This window comes from Netta rufina (assembly GCF_964035555.1).
Source record: "Netta rufina genome assembly, chromosome: 25".
NCBI classification, from domain to species: Eukaryota; Metazoa; Chordata; class Aves; order Anseriformes; family Anatidae; genus Netta; species Netta rufina.
Window position 1 is genome coordinate 2,952,095 of NC_140149.1, and position 9,869 is coordinate 2,961,963.

At 56.4% G+C, this 9,869-nt stretch overlaps 1 protein-coding gene across 2 annotated transcripts in view; it reads left to right on the plus strand.

Moving 5' to 3' along the window:
- LOC311218719 (protein CEPU-1) overlaps positions 1–9,869 on the plus strand; it is a gene marked incomplete at both ends in the record, with an annotated part of 319,347 nt that extends 309,478 nt beyond the window's left edge. For both annotated transcript variants that reach the window (XM_084301531.1, XM_084301530.1), the window contains 5 exons: positions 3,729–3,863; positions 4,517–4,637; positions 5,303–5,454; positions 8,350–8,382; positions 9,769–9,869. In XM_084301531.1, the coding sequence (XP_084157657.1) occupies positions 3,729–3,863; positions 4,517–4,637; positions 5,303–5,454; positions 8,350–8,382; positions 9,769–9,869 (542 nt within the window). The remainder of the gene's footprint in view (positions 1–3,728; positions 3,864–4,516; positions 4,638–5,302; positions 5,455–8,349; positions 8,383–9,768) is intronic.

Sequence of the window (9,869 nt, forward strand, 5' to 3'; positions counted from 1 at the left end):
GTGCCCTGCATCACGATCCCAAAGGGTGTCATAAATGCGAGACCGGTCGGAGAAACTATCCCCACCCAAAATCCGCACTGGGATGGCAGGGTTGTGCCTTGCTCCGAAGCTTTGGGAGCTGAGCGTACCCCAAAGCAGTGTCTGTGTTCCTGTGCAAATCAGTGTGTGGATAAATGTCCCTGCCATGCCCCACCAGACTCAGGGGACCCCGGAGGCCGCGGTGACAAGTGCACCCTATTGCTTTCAATAAAGCGAGGTCTGCGCTTACAGACTGTGTTTGCTTCACCCTGACCCTGCTCCCCAGGTCCCGTCTATTTGTTTTTCCTTCTCTAGCCATCACTAATGAATGAGGTTTGTCCGGATATCAACACGACCTCCCCATTGGAAGCAAGAAAAAAAAACAGAGAGGCCACAGAGCGGAGTGGAGCAGCAATTGCTCCCGGTCTGTGCCTTCACCCCTCGACCGACGCGGGCACCGGCACGATCCAGCAGTGCCGGCTGCAGCAAAGCAACTTTATGGAGCTGTTATTTTTTTTTCCAGCAAAGCCCGTTTTGCAGGAGGGGATGGGAGGACGTGAGCCAGAGCTGCTGTTTCCTCGCATACCGCGTTGATTTTTGAGCCCATTCATTTCCAGTGCTCTCAGCTGGAGCAGCGCATAACAAGCTGCATGGCTTCTCTCTTTATTTACTGCCACTTCCCCATCAGAAGAAGCTCTCGATATAAAACCCAAGAAGTGTTGGGTATCCTGTTCATTAAGCCCTCTGGCAGGCAGGCGCTGAAAGGAGATGAGATGAGACTTCCACGCTTAGCGTCTGCCCGGCCAGCTCCAAACCAGGCACAAATCAGCTCCGGCACCGCGCGCTGCACGACTGCAGGAGCAATAAATATATGGGCATCTCGCGGCTGCACGGCTTCTGTGCCTGTGTACATAACCATCTCGGCTGGCCTGTGTGTACATACGCTTAAAGTCAGGCAGGTAAAGGAGAACACCGGCCAGCACCCACCCAGCACTGCCCGTTTTGCCAGTGCCCTGGGGCGGGGATTCCTCCTTTCCTCTTTACCTTGCCCCGGGGTACCTGGCACTAATGAGGCTGTGTCCGGTGCAGGGATGGTCTTCATAATGATATCGTCATCCAGATCCCATGCAAAGCACTGTGTTTTGGTAACTTTGAGGGCTCTCTGTGTCAGGGTCGATTCCATAAAGCCGAAACCCCACGGATGCCAATGCAAAGTGTCTCAGACCCTAAAACCCCGAACGCTCTGCGCCTCCGCAGGCCAATTACCGGGCACTTATTTCAGACTCCTGCACTCCGCAGACACAGAGGGAAAGCCGAGAGCCTTCATCTCTCAATTTCCCGAGCTTTTGCAGGTGCCAAGCTGACCCTCACCGTTACTTTAACAAAGTCTTCTGCTGGGTAATGAAACGCGCTCGGGCTGCCTTGCTCCCGGATCAAACCGCAGACGAGCACCGCGGTTCGGCTACGGCGAGCGATAATTCTTGCCGTGTGCGAGCCAGCTCCCACGCGCTCAGGGAAGGGCTCTGAAGCAGAGAATTATCTGGGCCTTTGCATAAACCCGAGTCAGATTTGCACGCAGAGCATCTGAAGGCCACCGGCTGTGCCGTTATTTTATCAGCAGGCAGCGCTGTGCTACTGAGAAGCCGATTCTAGGTCAGCCATAAAAGGGATCTTTTTTTTTTTTCCTTCCCTCTCTCTCCTTTTCTTTTTTTTTTTTTTGCAGCCCACATTGCTGCAGGCCCAGTGGATATAAAACTGTAATTTTTGTGTCTCCAAAGGATATTGATTTTGGGGTAACGCCTTCATATCTTGCCCTTCAGTGGTGCTAAGTAGTGATGAGCTCAGCGGGTTTAACAGCGAGCTGCTCCGGTGGGATTTCAGTGCGGGGCTGAGGATGCAGGTGGACGGCAGCAATTCATCACGGCGGGCTGCATGGAAAAACTCGTGTCACCCCTCTCTGAAGTTCATGGGATGGGGATGGGACATGGGGATGCCTTCCAGGCTGGGTCAGCACAGGACAGTGTGCTGCCCGAGCACGAGGGGGCTTTGGTCAGGCTGCATGGAGAAGGCAGGGTGGGCTGGGAAGGGAGCAGAGGATGTGCAGCACCCCGGGGCTGCCCGACGCCAAGGCAGCGGCTGCTGGTGCAGGCTGTGAACGACCCCAGTGTGAGCTGGCAGGAGTGACAGGTGAGATTTGGGCATCAGGATGCCAGCAAGGTGCTCGCTGCAGGAGCTGGCCCGGTGTAGCCATACGGTGGCATTAAAACGCACCGGTGCTGGCTCAGGCCCTACATGCAACCCCCATTTAGGTGTGTGTTTAAGGCAGCTGCCTCCACGGGTGGTGGTGTGTGACTGCGCTCACTATTTCAGTACCATGGGAAGAGGAGCTATAAAAGTACGAGCTGGTGGGACACGGGCAGCATTTTGCATGCACATCTTGGGAGAAAGATGCACCCGGTTGACCAGCCAAGCACATGGAGCCACCGCAGCACACACACCGTGATCCTCGGGTGGAAATGAGGGCCAGGATGGGATTGCCCAGCCCCGCTGGCCAAGCTCGATGTGTCCCCTGGGAGCAGGGACCTGCGCCCGGCCTCGCTGCCATTGGCACTCACTCCCAGAAACAGCTGTCCAGAGCTAATTTATTTCCTAATGCTGCAGCAATGTTAATTTATAAATTACACTGGTAATTCAAGCTATTATTAATTTCAGATGGTGTAGGGCAAGCCTAATTAAAATATGACACCAATTGCCACACATATGTACCAAGGACTACCGTTTAAAATTTATAGGAATATTAAGTGTGACACCGGTCTCGGAGATGCTTCACGCCGTAATTATCGCGTCTCAGCTGCAGGAGATCTGATAAAGGCGATGGGGAGGTGTCGAGGAAAGGAAGAAGATGCCGCCTCCCCATTTGGGGCTGTTTAAAACCCGCTCGTGCTGTCGGTTCGCGGGTGAGCTGTGCTTCTGCAGGATGTTTAGCAGCCACGTCCTAATTGCCGCGTTTCCTTTTTTTAACTCGGTGCCTGCTGTAAGGCTGCGATCTCCATCAGCCCAGCGACTATCGCAGCCCAGCACCTGTGCCTGGCTGGCTGGGCTGCTGCTTCAAAGAGAAGCAGGCTCCGGCACGGCGCAGGGAATGTGATGTGCAGGACAAAAGGGAAAGGAAAAGCTGCTGCTTGCATCTGGCCGGGTTGGAGTAAAGCAGGAGCTGGGGTGCGGCACGGAGGAAAAGACGGGGTGGGCGCATGGTGGGTGCTGGAGAAAGCTGGATGATTTTGAGCCTGGAGTGGCACGGGGAGAGGGACAAAGCTTTTCAGGTGGAGGGTGGTGTTGGTACTACAACTGATGGAGATAGATGGCCATGAGTTAATTGAAGCTGAAAAATTAAGGAGAGGTTTGTATGGAGAGCATGGAGAGCCTGACAGCGCCTCCAGGCAGGAAGGTGGGATGGGATGAGCCGGTGCAGGTTTGGCAAGGGCCACCCTGCCCATCCTACACACACTAGGGACAACGTCTCCACCAAGTGATGCTCTCAGCAGGGCTGGGGCCAGTGCAGGGCTCCAGAGCTCACAGGCACCTTCCTGGCAGGGAGATTTGGGGTAGGACTCTCCCAGTGGGTCCTGGGGCTGTGTGACACGGTCACGGCTGGGCACAGGGTCTCCGTGCGTCCCCTCACTCACATCCCGACCCCTCTGCCCCTGCAGCTGTGGGCTTCATCAGCGAGGACGAGTACCTGGAGATCACGGGCATCACGCGGGAGCAGTCGGGCGAGTACGAGTGCAGCGCCTCCAACGACGTGGCAGCGCCTGTCGTCCAGCGAGTCAAAGTCACCGTCAACTGTGAGTACCCTTAGGGCATATTGGGGACCCGTCAAGGGATGGGGCCACCTTGTCCCACCCTGAGGGGCTGGGGACATTCACGCTGGGCAAACCCTGCCTTTGGCCCCGCTGCCGAGGCTGGCAGTGGCAGGTTTCTGAGCAGGTGGCGTTTTGGCCTTTTCTTCCCCTTTTTTCAAGCTCTTTTTTTTTTTTTTTTTTTTTTTTCTTTCCACCTCCTCCTCAGCTGTCTCCTTCAACCTGGGTTTTCCGCCCATGGTGAGATGCTGTGCTGATAACCTCCGGGGAGAGGAGAGAAGTGAGCAGTAAATAGGCATTTTTTTGTTTCTAAAAAAAAAAAAAGAGCAAGGAAGAAAGCAGCACTGCTGATGCTCAGAGGCAGAGCTGAACACCCTCCCAAACTCCTCTCTGGCCACCCCTTGAGCTGCTGGGCATTGGCACGGGGAAACATCTGGTGCCAGAGAGCCAGGGAGCTCCAGTGGAGCTAGGATGTGCTTTGGGTCCCCCTGCCAAAACCCCTGGAAAAAGAAGTGTGAGAGTAAGAGGAGCTGGGCATGGGCTCGGAGATGATTTTTCCTCCTGGAACATGGGGAAAAAAAAGGAGTGAGAGGAGAGGGGTGGGAGGCACCAACCCCCGGCTCCCGTTTTCCCCGCAGACCCGCCGTACATCTCGGACGCGAAGAGCACCGGGGTGCCAGTGGGGCAGAAGGGCATCCTGCTGTGCGAGGCCTCCGCCGTCCCCTCTGCCGACTTCCAGTGGTACAAAGACGACAAGCGGTAAGAGCCTGGGGGACCCGGGGGGCTGGGGAGGGGGCACACGGACCCCCAGCACCCTCAGCTTCAGCTTTTGGAAAATGCTGGGGGCTGAAGGGGCTGGTGGCGGCGTGCACCAGGGGCCAGGAGCATCCCCAGGCAGGTTTTGGTCTCCATCTGTGCGGGCAGGGCGTGCATCGCTGCTGCCCACGCCTCCGGATTTGGGTCTCACGGTAAATCCTTGCCTGGGGAAGCGTGACAGCAGAAAGCGATGCCAGCGGCACGAAGCCGAGCAGTGAGGAGAGGATGGGAACATCTTTACAATGCGTGGTGTCGGGCAGAGGGGCAGCGTCAGCCCCCGGCTCTTGAAAGGGCAGGAGAAACGTGGTGGCACAGGGCTTGTGTCCCACTGGGAGGTTTGAGCCCACTGTGGCTCAGCATCTCTGGGGACACCTCCACACATCGCAGGGCTGGCACCAAGGGGATGGTGCCCAGCAGAGCAGTGCCCATCTCCATACCTCCCCAGTACCTTCCCTGCTCCCTCCTCCTGCCTGCTCTGCTTGTCTTGCCCCCAAACCTCATGTCCCTGCTCTCAGGCCAGGCTGGAGGACAGGGCAAAGTGGAAAACAGCACGTGCTTCTTTCCTGACACCATCCCCATCACCTTCTCCCCTTCTGCTCTCCTCCCAGGCTGGCTGAAGGCCAGAAAGGGCTGAAAGTGGAAAACAAAGCCTTCTTCTCCCGGCTGACCTTCTTCAACGTCTCCGAGCAGGACTACGGCAACTACACCTGCGTAGCCTCCAACCAGCTAGGGAACACCAACGCCAGCATGATCCTCTACGGTGAGCAGGGCCGAGGGAAAGGGGCAGGGAAGGGCACGGCTTCACGGAGCCACCGCCAACGTGTGAGACCTGCAGTGGGAAGGCAGGGATTTGGGGAGATGTGTGCTTCCTGCTCGTCCTTTCTAGCCCAGTGTTGGAAGCTCCTGACTTGGGTTTTGTGTGTGCCGCTGCCTAGAGGCGGTGGGCACTTTTTTGGCATCCGCCGTCAAGGCGAAGATAAGACTTGGCTGACGGTTTTCCATTGTCTTGCTCTGATGAATGCCCAGAAGAGGCTTTTCTTGAAAGCATCCCCTGGTTTTCACTTTGGGAGGAGAGATGGCACGCAGCAAGGTGCCCAGGCATCATCCTTGCTCTGCCAGCCATCCCGCTGTGCTGTGCCATGGCCACAGGGCTAATTCCCTGCAAGATATACGAGACAGGCGATCCTCACTGCTGAATCCCATTGAGAAGCGGGGCTTGGGGACCTCTGTCCTCCCCCAGCTTCAGCCCTGCTGTTGTCCTCATCCTTGCCACCCGTCTCCTTCCCCAGCCTGTCCTGGGCTCACTTTAGGTTTGCCACGAGCTGCCCGGTGTGTGCATAGTGTGTCACTGTCACCCCTTCCGCATCATGTCCTGCTGGGGACACCAAGGAGAAACCCCAGGAGAGCACCCACGTGGCAGTCCTGTCCCGTGGTAGCAGTGACCACAGGTGACATTAATCCCAGCCCACGTTAAACAAATCCCAGAGCGGTGCAGAGGTTGGAATTAGTCTAAGAGGGTTTGATAGGAGGCACCAACCTGCCTTGAACCCTCCTGGCACTGCAAGCCCTTTCCTAGCATGCGTGAATTATTGAAGGAAGCCCAGAGGCTAACAGAAACCCCTCTTCTGTAGGACACAGAGGGCTGCAGCAGGACCCCGCTGTGCCCAAAGGGGCAGGCTCAGCTGGCTTGTAGGTGTGCAGTGATTAAAATAAATAAATAAAAGGAAAACAGAATAACAATTAACACCTGGTGTCAGTGGGGCAGCAGGAAGGGTGTCTGGAAACGTGGTCGTTTTGCTGCTGCCCCCCTGCATTTCTCTGCCCATCATGTGTCTTCTTCTGGCTTCGTGTATGCGCGTGGGAAGCTGTTCTGGGTCAGTGCGAGTTTGTGCAGTGCCAAGCCCTTTCACTGAGCATTTTGGTGCCACTCGTCATCTTTTTGCAATGGCAGCATGTGTGGTGTAACCCCCAAAAGCTGTGTTCCCCCCCAAAGCAGTGTTAACCCCAAAGGTGGCTGCTGCACTGGCTGCTCAGGGCTGGCAGGCTGCACACAATGGCACAAGGTGCCCAGGGTCCCAAAATTTGTAGGGGATCATCCTCATCTCGTGTCGGTGCCGGCTGTTGGGTTGTGCTCCCCAAAATGAGGGCGAGTTCCCGTTGCTGATGCTCAGGTCTGCACCCGCAGCCCCCGTGTAGCTCTGACCTTGGGTGTTAATGAGCACAGCGATCGTTTTTTTGCAGGAAAAAAAAAAAATCGGTGCTGTAAGTGACAGACATTAGCATTGTTACCTGGCTGTTAAAGCCATCATTAGAGTTGCTTAGAAACTATCTCAGCTTCTTCCCCACCGGGCTTTCTGGTAATTGTTGTCCAATGACCCCATTTTTCAGGAGAGGGACAGGACACCTCCGGGGCCACATGCTTCTGCTGCCACCATCCCTCCCCAAATTCCCCATGTAGCCAGGGGCACCTCTGTTAGCTTCCAGCCTGTGGTCTCCTTATTGGGGTACAGGATTAAAATCTCAGGTATCCCGGGACCTCGTACAAGGGCTCATACTCCCACCTCCCCAAATTCTTTAATTTGGGGACTTTTCTCTGCTGATGGCTTCGTGAGAGCTGCCCGTTATTTGGATTCCCATCTGCTAAAGGTGTTTGGTGTGTGCCGTAAGGGACGTGGGATGTGGGGAGGTGTCGCACAGGAGCCTCAGCATGGCACAAGCCCCCCCTGAGCTGCCTCGGTCTGAGCGGTCATCCCACCAGGGAGGGAAATCAGAGCCCTCTGATCACACATAATTTCCATGAAGTTGGCTCAATGATCCTTTCCCTCCCGTTAATTGAGTCCCCCCTGGGGCTGATGGCTCCCCAGGCTGCCCTAACCTGCTGTGGCCTGGAGCAGGGGACCCAGAGGGACCCTGATGGGCAGGACATCCCCATCACCTCGTGCTGGGGGCAAAATCCCCCTATAATTCCTGCTCATTGCTGCATTTCCTAGTGTGTGTCTTTATTTTTCACAGCACAAGCAGAAATGCAAGTCAGGGGCAATGGGTGCCCTACCCGTTGCAGGAGAAATGTCTCATCCACGTGGTTTTGGGGACAATTTTGTGCACATCCCCTCTTCCCTGAGGCTGAACGAACCTTTGGGAGTTTCCTCCCCCAAATACAGCTTTAATCCATGTCGGTACAGTGACGTGAGGCTTTCCAGTGCCTTGTGGCTGAGGCTGGCATGGAATACATCTTGTAATCCTTTTTTTAATCTATTTTTTTTTCAGGGAGGTCAACCGGTGCTTTATCTAACATGTAGCAATTCTTATTATAGGCCTTCCACCTAATTCAGTGGCTCATTTGATGCTGTCTTTAATGTGATGAAGTGCTCCGAAATCAAATAATTTTCTTGAGTTGGGAAAGAAAAAAAAAAAAAAAGCCCACTCCTGCTCCCCTTTCATGCAATCCGTGTGGATTCCCAGAGGCTGCTTTTGGGCTAAAACCTCCCTGGGAAGCCCCCTCGGTGTCCCTAGATGAGCAGGGCTGGATTTGGGTGGCAGCATCGCACGTGCTGCCCCCGCCCGCTCATCTTCAGGTTTAGGGCAGACTGGGCGAAGCATCTCAAGCCTGCCACTGCCCCTGTGCCTTAACCTTGACTTGTTCTTTGATTTTTAGAAGAGACAACAACCGCTCTGACACCCTGGAAAGGTCAGTAACCTATGCCCCTGCAATACCAGCTCTCCCCCTATTCCATTTCCCCGCGGGTCCCTGCGGCTCCCGCCCCCCATCCAGCGAGTGCCTCCCCCCGAAACCCCACTGCTGCAGCTCCTATGGCGATGATTTTGGGGCTCCTCACAGCTTCCCTGTTGCTGCTTTAGAGTAGCCACTCTGGGTTTAGCAGCCCTCCTGTCTCTGTCCCTCCTGCTAGACTAACGTGGCCACCTCGGGCCACCTCCGCATGCCGCGTCCCCTCCTCTCTCCTCCCTCTTGCCCAGGGCGCAGGCAGGGATGGCTTCGTGGTCCTGTTGCCCTGTGTCACCGTGTTGCAGCCGGTCCGTCTTCCTCTGGGATGCTTTTAGTGCTGCTTTAGTGCCTTTCTTTCTGGGATGTGGCAGGGTGGGCAACGCGCTGCTCTTCCCTACATCAGCAGCCCGGGGCAGCGGGTGCTCCCGCCGCCTCCCGCCCCATCTTATCGATCGATCGATCGCTCAGCCGGGTCCTCAGGACCGCTGTCATCTCCATCTGGGGCTCGGTAGCCACGTGGCTTTGTTCGTAACACACTTAGCGGGCAGCCATCGGGGTGACCTCTAGATGTCGGGAGGGATTGGAGATAGCGCGGCGCGGAGGCTGCTCTTGTCCCCAGATCTGCCCCTGAGCCTGGCAGCTTGGTGCCGGGAGGGTTTGGGGCTCTGGGGCAGATGTGTGAGGTGTCTGTGGGTGTGGGAAGTGTGCTGCAAAGGGGATCCCTAATGGTTAGGGGTTCAGTAGGGCTGCAGAGAGAGAGGACACGTCCCAGGGTCTTGAAAGTGTGGGTAGACCTGACCTCCTGGGTGGTCCCACTCGGGCAGGACAATTTGGGGTGTTTCTGCAAAGAGCCACGGAGTCAGGTACCCTTCTCCATGGCGCACTGAGCTCCTCACCCGGCTCTTCTCTTTGCTTCTCCCACCGCCCTCCTCACCCATCTCGTCCTGCCCTGATGGTGCGGGGCAGGGGGCACAGAGGTGGCACTGGTGGGACACAGGGTGGCTCTGGTTAGGGTGTGTGCCACTGGGCACTGGGTGCACTGCTGCTGCCGGGTGGTTTGGGGGTACGGGGTGAACGCTTCAGCCAAACTTGGAGATGATAAACTCAGAGAAAATTCGGAGGAGGCCCTTTGCAGAGGTCTCTTTGTGGTGCCACATCCACTATGGGTTGGGGAACCAGGACCATGATGGGCTCCACGTCCCAAACCCAAGGGATGGCTGCAGGCGGGGACCTTTTAGCGGCCACCCCGCTATTTGCAACAACACCAGGGTCCCAGCCAGCATTTTCTTGTCTTCCTTTGCCTTCCCTGCTCGGTGGCTAACACCATGGGTGTTTTTCGCCCTCCTGCAGGCCCCGGTGCAGTGCACGACGGCAACAACGGCGCGTGGCGGCGAGGCGGCTGCGCCTGGCTGCTCGCCCTGCCGCTCGCCCAGCTCGCCCGCCTGTTTTGA